Below are 16224 nucleotides of genomic sequence, written 5' to 3' on the forward strand. Positions count from 1 at the left end.
GGGCGGGCGGCGGAGGGATATCGGCCGGGGCCCGCCGCCCCAGTATCGTTTCTCTCATTGGTCGATGTTCTCCATCGGCTCTCGCTCCTATTGGTGAGGAAGGGCGGGGTGCGGTCATTGGCGGGTAACGGGGAGGAAGATAGGAGGCGGGGTTTCCGGCGGTACTGGCGTGGATTGGACGGTGCCGGGAAGGGCGCTCAGGCGGTGCTGGGGGAGGCGGCCACGTGGGGGTCCGTGCCGCGGGCGGGGGCGGGAACCGGGACCCGGCGACCGGGACCGGCGGTTCCCGGCCCCGACCCCGGCCCCGGGGGCTGCTCCGCCCGCAGCAGCGGTGGGGAACACCTGCTTCCCCCCCCCGGAGCCGGCCGCAGGGGGAAACCACGTGCAGGGCCCCGACTGGGGAACGGAGCCCCCGGGAGGGAAACCGACCGGCTTTCGCGTCGGCCGCCGAAACCGCCGTTAATTTTAACGCCGCGAGGTGTAAAGGAAGGAGAAGGCGGAACGGGCTGCTGCTGTCCTGCTGCGGACCCGGAGAGCCGAGCCGGGCCGGGCATCCCGCAGGAACCGGTGTCGTGCCGGTAGCCGTGGTTGAACGGTGCCGGGCGGGGAGAGAGGGTAGAGCCGTACCGCGCCACCGTGAAGGGCCCCCACGCTGGTTTATATATTTTAACTGTTCCCCAAGGAGACAGCCCCACCGGTACCGTCCCTGGGTGGCTGCCACCGTACCGGTACCGGCACCGAGACCCCTCATCCGTCCTCCCCGCGGGACTCGGGGCGGGGGGGTGTCCCTCTGCACCCCTGTCTGGCCCGACCAAAGGGGTGACAGAGCCGCACATCCGAGGGCAGGGAAGGCCGGACCCAGATCCCCCAGGATGTAGGATATTAAGAGGGGGAAGGAAAAAAAAAAAAGTTAAAATGAACACCCGGAGGAAAAAAAAAAAAAAAAAAAAAGGAGGGCAGAACAAAGGTGTAACTGAATAATTAAAGCCCAGTCAAGGCTGTCTCTGTGACTTGCAGGGCTCTAGCTTGCTCACCAGGAGAGAGCAATTAGTAACACAATCAGGCTGTATTGTGGGACTAAATAAATCCCAAGGCCACAGGGAGAAGGGACAATTACCTGGCGACCCAGCCCCGTCCTCTTCTCCTGCGGGCAGGAGTCTGAGGATGCTGGGAAGGGCGCTGCTGCCATGGGAGAGGTGAGCTCCGCTCTAGGCGGATGTGCATTAGGCTCTGCTCTTCCCTGGCAGTCATATTTCTTCCATTAATCATTCTCTGTTCTGAATATATTTTGGTTTCCTGGGAAAGGGACACACTCCAGAAATGGGATCCGATCGAATGCCACTGTCTCTGAACGGGTAAATGAGGGGAAGGGGGGAAGTTTAGCTGACCGCAGCAGGGGAAAACTCTCAAGTTACGAATACTTGGGAATAGTCAACATGATGAGCATGACGGACTGTCCTGACCGTCACATTCCTGCACCATACACAGAGTCAGTCCTGCAGCTAAAGGCACACTGTCATTCCAGTTGCAAACAACTGCATTTATCAACCAGCTGCAGGAAAGGTACATCAGGCTTCAGGTGCTGCGTGACCTTCTCCAGCCCAGGACACACAGAGATGGAGCAGCTTCCAAAGGCCAGCATCACCACCGCTGCTTCCTCCCGTGAGCCGAAATCCCAAGCAGGCTTCCCTCACCTATCCAGCTGGAAGCGGAAGATGGCGAAAAACAGTCTAACTCATCCTTGATGTCTCCAGGCCTTCCTGTCCCACACTACTACTGTTTCCCTCCACAAACCCGAGGAAAGTGTTATGCTGCAGGGCAAAACAAGTGCTGGCCCCTGAAGACTGGTCTTACTCATTGCTGAGGAAGTGGACTCGCCCATAGCTGTGCAACACAAAAAAGATTCATCATTCCCCTAAAGAAATTCAGGTTACAGGGACGGACCGGTACTCTGGGGCTCAGGAGACCTAGATACTGTCCCTACCTCTGCCAGCGGCCTGCAGGAGAATCTTGGAGAACTTCTTTTGCCTACCTATGCCTTGAGTCTCAGATTTTAAAATGGGGACTGATCTGGATCAACTTCTTTTGTAAAGTGCTTTGGGATCTCTGGATGAGGAGTACTAAGTATCAATGCTGGCAGGTTTAATGCAGTTACAAGCAGGGCTAAAACAGGTCCATACATCAGGATTTTAATTCTGTTTGTCCTGCTGCCATCATCTTGTTGCACGGTCTTATGGTGTCTTGCCTGCACTTCTCTCAGCCACTCCAGCTGGAAAAACAAACCTGAGACTAACCTCCGGAAGGTGGACAGGGACTGCATTCACTGGTGACTGCAAACCTTTGAGATCTCCGAGATAAGACAGCGAATGAGCGCAGGATGCGGAGGCACCGACAGCGTGACCATGGCACGTGGTGCTAGCAGAAGGAGAGAGGGGTGCCGCTCCCGGGTAAATCTGCACCAGCGGAGGAGTCTGGATGGGCAGAGTGGTAAACACTTCACATCGTTGACTCGTTTAAGACCAATTATTATTTACAGCTTGACTCATGGAACAGAACAGACACGTTATTCAGCCTGAAGTATGGAGTTCACTTCATGTACAGCCCTCTTCACCACTCTGTAGTACGCCTCCGCTAGCAGATCAAAGTCAACTCACTGAGCAGCATTTGGGTTGAAATCAGGTGAAATTCACTCTCTTGCAGCTAATCCCCAGCAGGGAGGAGACCAGACAGGAACAGAGGAGCCTGGTACACAGCTGCAGTTTGCTGCTGGGATTAGCTGAACCCTGTCCTGCTCCAAGCTGCTTCCCTATTCCCCTCCCCAGCCCTAAGCTCTAGGACACAACCCAGAAGCGCACAGTCCTTCAGCAAGTGCAGTTTCACTGACCACTGCAGCCCTTCCATGTTGCTGACCAGGATGACTTTCCTTAGGGACTGCTCCCATAGGAAAGCCAGGGAGAGAGAGAAGGACTAAAGAATTTTCTACAAATCTGGCCTTGGTAGCAATGAAAGCCTGAAAACCCAGTGTAAAATCAGGATAAGAGAGACTGTGGAACCAGCTCGCTCTGGTAGTGCTTGGGCTGGAGCTGTAAACTTGAGCTAGATGCACTGTTTTTCTCCTCATTGCCATAAATGGCATACTCAGCATTCACATTACAGAGGCTTATATCATCTCCTGTTTTCATAAACTGACTACAGAAACTGGGAGAGAAATGCTGAAAAGCTGCTGACTCTAGAGACAGGGTACTTGGGGGTTATTTCGGCAAGTGAAATGGATAGAACAAACTAGGTGACCAGGTTCCCCTTCCCGAGTCTATTGAGGCTGCTCAGTACCTTCAGGTTTCTCAGAAAATCCTACATACAGAGAAATTCCAAGGGACAGGAACTATCTGTGATTTTATATGTGTCCTGAGCTTGGAGTTCAGTGGAAACCTCTATGGAACCACTGTAAATCAAGCAGGGTTTAGATGACACCAGATTTAAGAAGTTACACAGGAATCCAAAATAAGATTATTTACACGATCAACCACATGTGCTTTGAAAGGACAACACGTGCACCAGGTGCGGCCCTTCCGCTGTAGGAAGCAAAACGTTAAAGGCTGCTTAACACTCCACACTTCTCTAATCCTGAATTGCAGCAACATGGTGGATTTCTGTGCGCTCCATCTCACCCTGCTGGAGCAGCCCGAAGGCTGACTTAGGTGCTGCAAAGAGAAGATGCGTTTTCCTAACAGTCAGGTGATGAAATCCAGTTTTGAAAAAAAACCTGGATGAAATCCAGCCGGCACAGATGACTAAGTTACACAAGGCTGAGCAGAGACACTCACCTGGTCTTCCTTGCTTAGAGGGAATTATTTCCAAGCACTTTGGTTATGTTCAGTCTTAAAATAACCTCACTTTTCTTTCCTTGTTTGGGTCCCTGTAAAAGAAAAGTTAATGAGTCCACAACATCGACCCAGTGAAAAGGATTACGGTGGAGCACAGCACACTATCCTCTTTGGCTCTGAGTTTTGGCACATACGTGTATTTTCCCCACACATTTTCACTTGAACATGAGTAATTTTAACCTTAAACCACAAATTTAGCACAGCAAATGGAGCTCTCCTGTACTGAAAGTCTGAAAGAGCCCAAATGGAGCTCACTGAGCCAGCCACTGCTCAGCCCGATTTTTGATCACTCGTTACTGCTTGGTCCTTCCTTCACTGGGGGGTGGAAGGATGCTCATGTTGACATCGTCACTGAAGGACAAGCCACACATGATCCTCCTTCACTAACCAGAATCTGCTCAGCAATACAAGGCGGCTTCACTCAAGTTGGTATCAATCCTATGGCTGCCATGAGCCTTGTCCTGATCCTGGTGGCCAAGGCTCATTTATCCATCGCCTGTCACAGAGCATTTTCAGTAATACAGGTATTTTGCATGGGTTAAGGTACCTTTAACAAGGACATGGGTGTAAAGTCTCTGAAACACAGCAATGTGACAGCTAATCACAGGGACAGTCAATGGTGGATAACACCAAGACCTCACTGCATCTCATGACCCTGTACAGAAACAAGTAGGTACACGTTGGAGAAGGATTTGGGAAGTCAAGTTTAGGGGTTTGCTGGGTTTTTGATTGTTTTTCAAAGGGTTCACAGGCTTTTTTTTTTTTTTGCTGTACACCATTTAATTTTACTTTAATTTAAAAGATGGAGCATATTCTTAACGCAAGTATGTTTGGGAAGAGAGCCTGGCATTCGGGGAAGCAAATATAAGTCTTTCCAGATGTTGCAGTTCCCCTTATACTAGATAAAATTTTGGTCTGAAACCTGGGTATTTTTTGAGAGTAAACTGGATTCCGAAACTTTCCCAGCTAATTCCACATCCACCTGGCAAGCTTGTGCCTTTTTCCCTGACAGATTAAGTATTATTCTATCCCACGTATAAGAGTCTTGGAAATATCAAAGCAATGACTATATATAGGAATGTATATTTTTGTTATTACAAAACTTGCCTTTTCCAAATTGCTTTGGAGAGTTCACACGTGCGATTAATATTTTTTTAAGTGGAGGGGACGCTTTCCGAGCAAACCTGTCTGTGTCAGTGGCAGGACTGGATCTGCATCAGCAATGGCAGGGCAGGAGGCCACCAGTTCTCCGCCTGCTGTAAGCGTCCCCAAAAACAATTTCAAAAACTCAATTTCCAGCTTATTTGAAGCTCCGCATTTCAGTGTCATGGGGCCAAACGCAGTGCAGGTGCCTGACCATTCCATACTGGCTCAGTGTCAAACTGGCTTGGTATCAGCTTCCAGTCGCAACCAACACCGACTAGATTTCAACTACTTTCATTATTTTTACTGCCCCTGCTAAGAGAAGCAAACAAATGAACATGCTGAGATTCCCCTAAAACTCAGATTCAGTTATGTAAGGCTGATGGGGTAGGAAAAAAGGACACATCTCAAACTGAAGATCCACCTAGCCAAGGCTGCTACACCTAGTCACGACCAAGGCAAGATGATTAGGGAGACAATTTAAAAAAAGGACAGGTTAAAAAATTAACTATCCCCCAACCATGCCCCCTTCCTCCATGCCCCCAACAATCTGCAGCATGGATTTGTTTCAGAAATTATTTTAAAATATGAATTAACCCTTTAATCTCAAGGCTAAAAGAACATTGCACGAATCACTCATGCATCCTCTGCTCAAGACCAAGAAATTTACATTGCTTTAATACGTTTTTCTTCATAAACCACTGCCTCAGTTGACACATGAGCAGGAAGCAGCCCCTGCACTAAGGGCAGCAGCTGTCCCAAGCCTGATCACCTGAAATTCAAGTGAACAGCTTTGGCACAGCAGTAAGACAGCTCACCAGGCAAAAGCGTGACTTGCAAACTGGCTGTATCAATCCATGTTTTATCAGACCAATGTTCCACCTTGGCAGGAATCAAACTCCTACTTCTTTAAAGGGGAAGCTTCATGGCAAGGCAGTACCTTGGACACAGCACAGCCAACCTGTCTGCAACAAAAACCAGAGGTCTGCAACAAGTACTGTTTCCATAAGTTTACCTGCAACTATGAAGAACAAGAGAAGGGCAAAGTAATAACAACACACATCATCTATTTTGGAACAACCCTGCTGCCTCCTAGGCAGGAGGATGCTCACTAAAGAAAGCTTTTTGTGGTTTTGTTGGAGGGGGGGATAGGGAGGCAAACAGAAGGCAAAAGGACAAGGTTACTTACTTGTAGGTGCCAAGATTAAAGCCAGGTACTAGTGTTGTATCAAAAAAGTAAGTTAAAGGAGCAACAAATAGAGTATCTCAAGTTGGAAGGGACCCATAAGGGTCATCAAGTCCAACTTCCTGCTCCTCACAGGACTACCTAAAACGGACCCATATGACTAAGAGCATCATCCAGACTCTCCTTGATCTCTGACAGGCTTGGTGCCATGACCACTTCTGTGGGGAACCTGGTCCAGTGACTGACCACCCTCTCAGTGAAGAAGTGAGTGCACATAGTAAGTTTAATCGTTAAGAAAACCTTTCTGTTCCAGATGTTGAAGGAGATTTTCACACCAATGTTTTTGTGAGCCAGATTCAATGCAGACTTTTGTCATCACTCAATCACCAGGACTCATCCAGGCAGGACCATCTCATTACGCCTGACAGTGATAGAAGAGACATGGAGGCAAACTCCTCCTACTGCTGCTGGGAAAACTTATATTGCTTTTATTTCCATTATAAGCCTGTACTAGGAATAAAGGACACCACTATTACCTATGTAGTTTAGGTCTTTATCTAAGACACAGAAACCAATGAAACTGCCTGAGAGGGAAGAAAGAATATATCAAGATTTCTTCAAACATGCTTAACCTGAATAGATATAGTGGAGTCCTTGTTAAAAGCTAGCTTCTGTATCATTTAGGTATCCCTGATGTGCGCTGGGACACTGCACCTTCAACAGCCCTAGCAAATACACTCAATTCTTACGGACAATATCCTTGCTAATCATCATGTGAGCCCCATTTCATCTCTTTCCTCATCCACAGTAACTCTTGCTGTTCTTGTCCTGACCCTCTCCTGAGCATCAGTTTGTCTCCAATGGAAAAAAAAGATCTCACATTAAGTGGACAAATCCCAAACTTACTTTCATGAAGAATTAAAATCTACTTTCTTTGCATGCAGAAGAGACTAGGACTAGTCAGTCTGCTGAGACTATTCAGTTTGCTCACTGACCACAAGCTTGTTATTTTTGTCGCTCTCCTTCAACTGCTTGCATGTCATTTGCATTGTTTAAAGTCAAAACAAGATCACCTCAACTTGCAGCTACAGTACTTCTCATTTCATACATCACCAGTCATGCTGGAATCACAACTTTGCATGTTATTTTGTCAATGTGCAAGAAGCAGAAGAGAAACCAGCTTACTCTGAAATTACATTGGCTCTGCAGTGCTGACAGCAGGAAAAAACATCAGTCAAGTTAACAGATATGACTCAGGACAAACAGAATTCCTGTTTCAGTCTCATTTCTGACCACATAGCCACACTAGCCCTAGGGATACCAACCCATGCGATACTGTTCAAGAGCACTGTGCCCCCGCTAACTATAAACTTGCCCATTCTGGTGTGTATCCCTGCCCTGGCTCATCACCATTGGCATCAGCAGCATCTGCACAATACTATTCCCACTTGCAGAGTCCCTCAACTTTTCAGGTGTTTGTTTAATAGAAATTTGCTTATTCACAATTATTTTCCCTTTCCTTTACCTTCCAAATTCTGTCCTGGTTAGTTCTTTAGTGCTTGACTACAATCTTTATTCAGATTACACAAGATCTACTTACGATCAGTACGGTATGTGCTCATTCAGCTGCCCTAAGACCTAGCACTGATAACAGAAGAGGAGAAGGCTGAGAACAAGGGTTTCCTTGGGGCTGTTAAAGACACCATCGACACGTGACCTCCGCTGTTCCCTCAGAGGTTTAGGTCCTTTGAAAGCAGCAACACTCTTTCAGGCTTCAAACAGAACACAAGATCAGGACATGAATTTCACATTGACATTTTTATTAACGCCAACTGTTTTAATTTTTTTTTTTTTAAACAATAGCACAAAAATGTTTCAGGGAAGCAGTCTGACAGTTAGTCTGATGACCTTCTGAAATACAGTTAAGCCACACCAAATACGAATTCCTGTTAAAGAAAAAAAAAATATATGGAACTCCAACCTTTGTATTAGAGGGTGTTGTGTCTGGTTAGTAGACCACGCTGCTTTGTGAAGTAAATGATGGCACACAGCTTAGACTTCATCATCACGCCAGTCATCACTAATTTAAGGCTTCTGAATCAAATTACCATCAACATCACAGAAAGGAACGAAAAGCTAGTGTTGCTACAGCCATGAGGAGATTGAACAAGCTGGATCTTTTAGACAAATAACGGTGTCTTGAATAGAAGAGACCTGCCCTAACAGCAGCCAGGAGAACCAGTCACACAGTAGTTATCTCCTCATTCGCATGCATTTTGAGGGTGCAATTTAGTAAGGAAAAAAAAAAAAACCTGCATGAATCTTTCTCTTATTTAATGTGGCTATGAAAGATGTTTCCTTACAATTCCATTATCTCTAAGAAGGACATCAGCAAGTGGAACCAAGGAGAAAAACCAAAGAGCAACAGAACATTTTTCTTTTTGCTGAGAGGTAACACAAAAGGGAGGGAACCTACTATCCTTGGATTGGGGGGGGTTGCAGGAACATCTCCCCAAAACCTTGCACTTAGAATGATGCACAGACTCTATGTTATACCAGCTACCTGCCTTTCCGAGTGACCTGTTCCACACAATGCTCAGAGGCATTAACCCATTCTTGCCCCAGACTCTCCACAAAATTCCACTCACCTAGAAACCACTGGTTTCCTTTTTTTTTGGGGAGGGCTGGGGGAAGGTGTAAAAAACAGAACATCTGTCAATAAGAGTGTCAGGAGGGGGGTGTTAAATATTTTAACCACTGACAAGGCTTGAGGAAGTTTCACAGTTTTGTTATGCTCTATTTTATTACTATCATATTTACAGATTTTTCTCTCTTTTTTTTTTTTGCTGAATTGCTGATAATTTTAATAGAATTTAAATCTGGAGTGTGAGCAGGAACCAGTTAACTACATTCATTGTCCAATCCCCATTGGTTTGAGAAAAAGACTCCAAATTCTTGGCATATGAATCAGCTGTTGGGTAGCTCCTCCCTCTCCCCATGAGGCGGCAGCAGGACTGCAGCAGTGGCATGCACAAATTCACACCATGGCTGGTGGGGCCTTGCGCTGCAGAAAATATTGGTGGATGTTCTCGGCGTCCCGCTTCAGCCAAGCTGCATTCAGCAGAATATTTTCACAGCACTGCTGGACAGTGCGTTCTGCCGATGGAGCTGGGTGACTCTCAAAGAAGGCCTGTATAAAAAGCACACAACCATCCATAAGGGTATAAACAGGCATAGACAAGATTATATTTTTAAGTCGCCAGATTCCCTAGATTATATAGAAATGCTTTTGTGATTATATTCCTTGTCTGGCTACAGTTCCTGCTATCTGCTCTCACCAACATCACAGACCCTGAAAAATTTGCAGGGTGCTTGCTGAGTTTGCAAGACGTGTAATCCCAAGTACAGAGTGGGAACAGGAAAATGCCTCCATTTCTCTGCTAAAGGAAAGCCATGGTAGCTTTCTATGAACTAGCCCAAACACTGCCTCCTGTCCTGTACTGTACTTGCTGCCAGGGACAGCAAGCGGCACTTGAAGAGATGCACTCAGTCCCTCATTGGGAGGCAACAAACAAGCAGCAAATCAAGTGTGTATTTCTGGATACTTGGAAGAAGAGCTAACAGAAGCCTAAGGCCATTTTGCTAAAACATTTGTCTAGGTATCAGATTTCTTAGCATTCTACCTAGGCCTCTTTCCAAGCTGCATAATGACCTCCAAGCACCCACAGCACTCAAGAGTTTTGCTGAGTAGTCTCACATTTCTTCCTCCAGAATCAACAATATCGATCCCCTGCAAATAGCTGAAGCTGAAAAAACTGCACCAGAGGCTCCTGTGACTTCGGACTTCACAATTGGTTAAAGGGTAGAGTAAACCAGCATAGCAGGGAGTCATCCCCCATCTTCATACAAGCAGGTTTTTCCCAGTATTTGGCAGATCACCTCACACTGATGTACGCTACAAGGTGACATCGAGACTCAGACACAGTAAGTACTCCAGCTAAAAGCTAGGTATACTGTCTCGGGAAGTTCTCCTGGAAAGTAGTTATGATTTAGTTAGGGATGATTGTTCTGGTAAATGTTTTGCAAAGTGTTAAGAAAAAAAATAACTATAGTGCAGGATTTCTCTGTAAAATCACTTATGCTACTATATCTTTTCTAAGAGATCACTAGATGATAAAAAGACAGATAGAGCTCATGGCTCAGCTTATCTTTGAAATAAGAATTCCTCCAAAGTATTCTCCTAACGGGAAAGTGATAATTAAGGGCCATATATTTAAGTTTCTTCTTCCAAGAAGGAGTCCCTGTAAAAGCGCAGGCAAAGAGTAAATAATAAAACATACACACATTCTCAAAACTCCACCAAGAGCAGTGCCTACACTCCGAAGTCAGAGGGGATACTTGAGCGCAGTAATGAAATCACATCATCTTGAGCCACCGACTTCCAAGACAGACTCTCTCCAAACACATTAACCTGCCTTGTATCAAAGTCTTGCTCTTAGTACACAGCACAAATGACCACATAAAACTTGGACCTATAGTATGGAATTTAGCCAATTAATTCCCCCAGGAGTCCCTGGGTGCTAGCGCAGTCAGCCCCAAACGCGCTCTATGAGTCTGGGGAGGAATGAAGTGGTGGTGTAAAAGCCTCAGCTTACTATGGAAGTTGGAACAACTACAAATTTTGCTACAATTATCTTTAAAGGTTGTCTCTTGGGGAGTCTCAAAACCATTGCCACAAACTGTGCTGGAGTTTACAAAAGTTTAAATGAGTGAAACAAATGAAACAGAAACCACTAGAAGTTGCACATTACTTTGTGAAACTGCTAATTTAAGACATTTCAATAAAATAACTCAACCTAAAGCAGCGCAACTCGGGGACTAGGCAACAGTCAAAATAAAGGCAGAGCCACGGTTCAAAAACAAAAGCCTCATAGAAACTCATGGCTTTTTCCATTAGGTGCTTACAGTCTAGAGCACACAATGTTTGTCACAGGTGATGTTAATCACTTCTTTAACTAAAATTTCTTACCTTAACTTCTGAGGCCATTTTATCATTTGCAAATCCATCCACTGTTAGCTGAAGGAAAAAAATATTAACCAAGGGTAAGCATTTAGCATTTCAAATGTAACAGTTTAGTTTTGGTCATGTATGTGAACAGGACTTTTCTCACAGCTGCACGTACCTTTATTAGTCTGGATATTAAGAATCCACCCTGGTATCGATTATAAAGTTCCTCCCAATTGTCCCTTACAAATTTCCAAGCAGCTTTCCTCCCCTGCTTGCTGCCTCCAGCTACTCCACCAATAACAGATACCGTGTCCTGCGGACGTACCTCTTCCTGAAGAGGAAAGTGTAGACAAGTATTCAAGACTGTTTGAACAAATATAGCATGTTGGCTTTATACATTTCTATGCTGAATTGGCCTTATGCTTTTCTATGCTGAATCTGTCAATGATAGCTTCCCCCCCACCCCCAAAGTTTAAGATACAACTCAAAGATTTAATCGTTAAGACTATTGCTCCTATTCTAGCGCATTATTTGTGCGCACTTGTCATTCTCACGAGGTAAGGAAGCAGCAGCTTTTCCAATAACTTACTGAAAGTGCAAAAGTGAGAACTTTTTGAATCAGTTCTGGTTGAGAGATGGCTCCAAGAACTCGTTCAATTCGGTTCTTCTCCTCCTGCATGTCTGCTTGCTTGTGAAGCTTCAAAACCAAAGTGAAAAATATTAATGCATGGTATTAAATGCTGACTTTTTACCTAGCATTACTGAGCTTGCTGTATATGTTAGAGCTGCTAGATTAGTCTTCAAGCCCAATATGTGACAAATTGAACTTGTTAACGAATCAACCTGCAGCTATCCACATTAGGGACCTCATTACACGTACATCAGCAGAAAGTACCATTAGTAATAAACTGATCTTTGCCACTGTTTATATAAGGTCATAGTAGGACCGTGCCTCCAAGCAATGAAAAATAATCCCAAAATGAGAGATGCAACAATCCGCTAGGTGGCAATTTCACACTACCCACGGACTAAGGAACACAATGAAGCCCCAGCGTTCACATCATCCGCAAAACACTGGATTGAGCCTGTGCGCAGATAAACTATGTCTGAGAGGAACTTGTAGGGTGGAATATTTAGCTTTTCATTGCATAAGCTGGCAGTGTTAACAACAGAGTGTGCACTCACCTTCAGCATAGTGTCTAAAGCAGTACTATCTCCATGCTTCAAAATAGTTACATATACCTAAGATAGAGCATAAACAAGCAAGGTCCTTCAAAAACCACACTTTTAGAAGTGCAACAGTCAATTTCTACATATTTGGGGTAGATTTAAGACAAGTGAACAGATCTGGAAGATATCAGCACTGATCCCTTCTATGTTTTAGGACTGGATTTTAAAGATGCATCAACTCCTTTACCTCCTCCTCAATTTCAGCGTAATTTTGGTAATTTCAACCACAGCAAAACACCAGAACAAGAAATCTTTGTACCACGCAACACCCAGCTAGTGAATGCTTCACATACACTCAATCCATATCTACCATAGTTAGACTTTGTGCTCTGCAGGGCCAAGCTGACACCTGCAGAGCTCTTCCACGATCCCTGCAGTTTACCATAGTGCTTTTAAACCTGCAGGACATAGACTCATCACGGATGGATGTAAATGAGTAGACATCAGCTCAGGTTCAGCACCGCACTTGAATAGTCTTCAAAACCCTAAACAATCTAGAGACCAGAGCTGTTCCGTGGCAGTCAAAGTGGGTGTACAGCTGAGCTTATTAGTTATGATTAAGTATTGGCCACAACAGATGAGGCTTACTTGATGCAAGAAACACAGAGATGTTTGTACCATGCTCCCCAGTATCATTTTCTTCATAACTGGACTTATCCAAGCTCCCACCACCTCTGCCAAAAACAGTCGGTCTCATACCTTGACACTGGCTTCCCTATTCTTGGAAATACAAGAGTTCAGTGCACACAGTGCTAGGTGAGTGGGGACAGTCTTTTGGGAACCAAAATTTACAGTAACCTACAGGACTCCTCAGATCAGCTGACAGCATATGTTTTCCTTCCACATGGTCCTTAAATCGGCGTCGGGCTTCTTCTAATGTTGCCTTGTGCCCAGCTTTTCCTAGTTTGCCCAAGACCAGACCTCTCAGAAGGGCATCTAGATGACCTAATGAGCAAGTAGGAGGAAAAGAATAATTATTTGAAAACACAATTCAGCAATTAATTTAAGTGTTCTTCCACCTAGAGTGATCAGGACAGAGCTGGATAACAATCCTTCCACATGCTCCAGCGTATCTAGAGAAACTAGGCCTTTTCTCACCCTCCTTGGTGCCAGCTGGAGAATACATTGATTTTTTTTATAGCAAGAGGTTAGGAGAAGATGATTCTGGCCCAAACACAACAGGCTAGGCCTGTAACCTAAGCTAAGTCAGTAATATTAACCATTTGCATCCACAACAGGACTGACTAGGACAAGTAAACATGCATGTACGTGGCTTTCCAACCTTGTAGTCTAATAAGTTTCATGCACTCCAATAGATGCAAAACTGAAGCAGAGAATTTTTATCAGTAAGTGACCAGGTAGGGAAAAGTTTTACCATTTTAACTTGTGCCTGATAACAGAGGGTTGTTTGGCAGTTTTGTGTTTGTCTGTCTGTTTTTAAATACAAAAATATCCCTGAATGCCTACTTCAGATTCCTCTTCCTCCCTTCTCTTCCATTTCCCAAAATCCTGATGGCTTATTTACACATGAGTTTTCCAAACCCACTACTGGATTTCACAGCATAAGTTTCCTACCCTCTCCAGGTTTGGGGTCCCATCCCAGTCTCTCCCCTATTGGTGAAAAGACATCTTTCACGAACACCTGGATTTCCTCATAGAAGTCTGTGTGGGACAAGAGAGTTGAAAGAATCCCCAGGTTACAGCTGAGGTCGCTCCACACAGTATAATTGGGCTCATTCACAAAAGCTTCCATGACTTTTAGAACCTCTACAGTGCTAATGATTCCAGCTCGGGCCTGGGAGAGGAAAAGACACAGATTAATCTTACTTCCAAACAGAATTAAGACATTTAATAAATGGCTCATCACATTATTTTACAGTCCTCCCTGTTCAGTTTGCACAGCCTGCATATAAACTCTATTGTCTCTGTTGTGGGGCTCTGCCAAGGTGAGTTAACACTAGTCAAAGCACCTTAGCTGTCTGCTCATGGCACACGATGCTTTTTATACACAGGTAAGCACTTTACAAAGAGACAGCTATATAATTATAAGCACATTTTGCAAACAAGAAACAGGCAAGGAGATTAAGTGACTTAACAAAATTGCAGCAATGCTGGCAAGAAAAAGCAAACCCCCAGAGTTATTCTCAGCCAGATACTACACCCACCCAAATCTTATTTTAACTAAAAACTGTAAAGATTTAGAGATTTAATTTTTGCTTTTTAAATTGAGAGTGTAAAACTGCAGAAGTAATTTCTGCCTCCTGCTTCCCGTAGATTAGTATAAGTAGTACTGCCTTTCCACCTCTGCCAAGAAAATTTTATATTAACTGCTTCACAGCATCATGAAAACGCTTCTGTGCTTAGTGCAGTTGATAACAGCTACAGTAGGTATCTCCAACCAGATTGCTCAGATTTTTGTTAATTTGGAACCAGACCAGTAATTTATGGTACTGGAAAAGAGGTGAAGATCAATTTTTATTATCTGAGCTATATTCACCTGTGATAAAAACATGATTAAACCTGAAACAAAACCAGGAGTCTAACACAATGTTCTTACATGCATTACTTGCTCAATTTTTTTTGTCCCATTAGTCTTGCAATATTTGGGAAATGACTTAGGCTACAGTTTCAAACCCCTTCAACGAAGCCATGACAAGAGTTACAAGCTTTGAAGCTAGTGAGGCAGGGTATCAAACCCACATTTTTAAAAGTTTCCATATACTTGCTGACTGGCAAGAATAAGAAAGTACAATCTGAAATACAGAGTACAGTAACTAATTGTTCAGAGCTAGCAACAACTGCTTTGGGGGTAATCCCTTGCTTTTAAACAGTAAGAATCCCAAACAGCCACCTCCTGCAGTGGAGGACAGTTACAACAAGCCCAACTGAGTAAAGCACATGGTGCTGATAGCATTTGATAAAGTCACTGAGGGGGTCATTAAAATACCCTTATTTTGACAAGTAAAAAGAAAGCAAGTTCTCAAAACAATTTTGTAAAAAATACTATAGTATAAAACACCCCTACAGAGAACAGTGTGACAGGAGTTATAGGCAGACTGCTTCCATAGGTTTTAAGTCTTGTAATACAAGTTAGAACTTGTCAAGCTAATTAATAGCTAGATGTATGCAGTAATCCCCAAAGGCACTTTGCCTCCAGAAACTGAGACTGACTCTTCAGACACTGATTTCTGCAGTTACTGTAGCTCTCATCATTAGACAGAATAGCAAAGGGTTGCTTACCAGAGAGAAAAGATCATTCTGCAGGCCAAGCCTGTCCACAGGGGGTAGGGAGAGGTCTCTGATGGCTGGTATTAAACTCTCCAGCATGTCGGGGCTATACTGAGTACGGTAAAACCCTACTGTTCCAAGGTTTAACTGAAAAGTACCAAAAGAGTAAAAAATTAAAACTAAGGAACAAATAAGGAAATGCTTTTTATTTTTTGGACCACTAGAATTTTCTCAAAGCGTTGCAGCTCAGTCACTATCATTTAAATAAAAAGAAAAAACAAATCATAAGGGAGAAAGACTAAAGCTCTCAAAGAAGAAACGCTCACGAAGAGGTATAGAAGACAGGAGCAAGCTGGCATAAGGAAACAGAGGCTAGAGTTAAAACAAGGAGCAAGGAGAAAAGAGAAACTTCTCTTCTAGTTTCCTAACTGAAATAAGGGTAGTCATGCACCAAGAAGATAAAATGCAGGAGACTGCAGGTACTAGAATCTTAACTTTTGTAACATGCCTCCCACAACCTGCTCCATTCAATTTTGATAGAGCCA

General features: G+C 44.3%; 1 protein-coding gene across 3 annotated transcripts in view; it reads right to left on the reverse strand.

Moving 5' to 3' along the window:
• Positions 1-8084: 8084 nt before the first annotated feature.
• The window catches only part of NPEPPS (aminopeptidase puromycin sensitive), a 38039-nt gene continuing 29899 nt past the window's right edge, over positions 8085-16224 (reverse strand). For 2 of the 3 annotated variants that reach the window (XM_010585527.1, XM_010585526.1), the window contains 8 exons: positions 15692-15826; positions 14027-14246; positions 13254-13396; positions 12407-12463; positions 11811-11918; positions 11397-11552; positions 11243-11290; positions 8085-9403 (listed from right to left, as the gene is read on the reverse strand). In XM_010585527.1, coding sequence (XP_010583829.1) covers positions 9251-9403; positions 11243-11290; positions 11397-11552; positions 11811-11918; positions 12407-12463; positions 13254-13396; positions 14027-14246; positions 15692-15826 — 1020 coding nt within the window. In that variant the 3' untranslated portion in view covers positions 8085-9250. Of the gene's footprint in view, positions 9404-11242; positions 11291-11396; positions 11553-11810; positions 11919-12406; positions 12464-13039; positions 13167-13253; positions 13397-14026; positions 14247-15691; positions 15827-16224 lie in introns of those variants that run through there. The other variant, XM_010585528.1, reaches the window with a different exon arrangement.

Source organism: Haliaeetus leucocephalus, unplaced genomic scaffold, assembly GCF_000737465.1.
Source record: "Haliaeetus leucocephalus isolate CR32 unplaced genomic scaffold, Haliaeetus_leucocephalus-4.0 Scaffold110, whole genome shotgun sequence".
Taxonomy (NCBI): Eukaryota; Metazoa; Chordata; class Aves; order Accipitriformes; family Accipitridae; genus Haliaeetus; species Haliaeetus leucocephalus.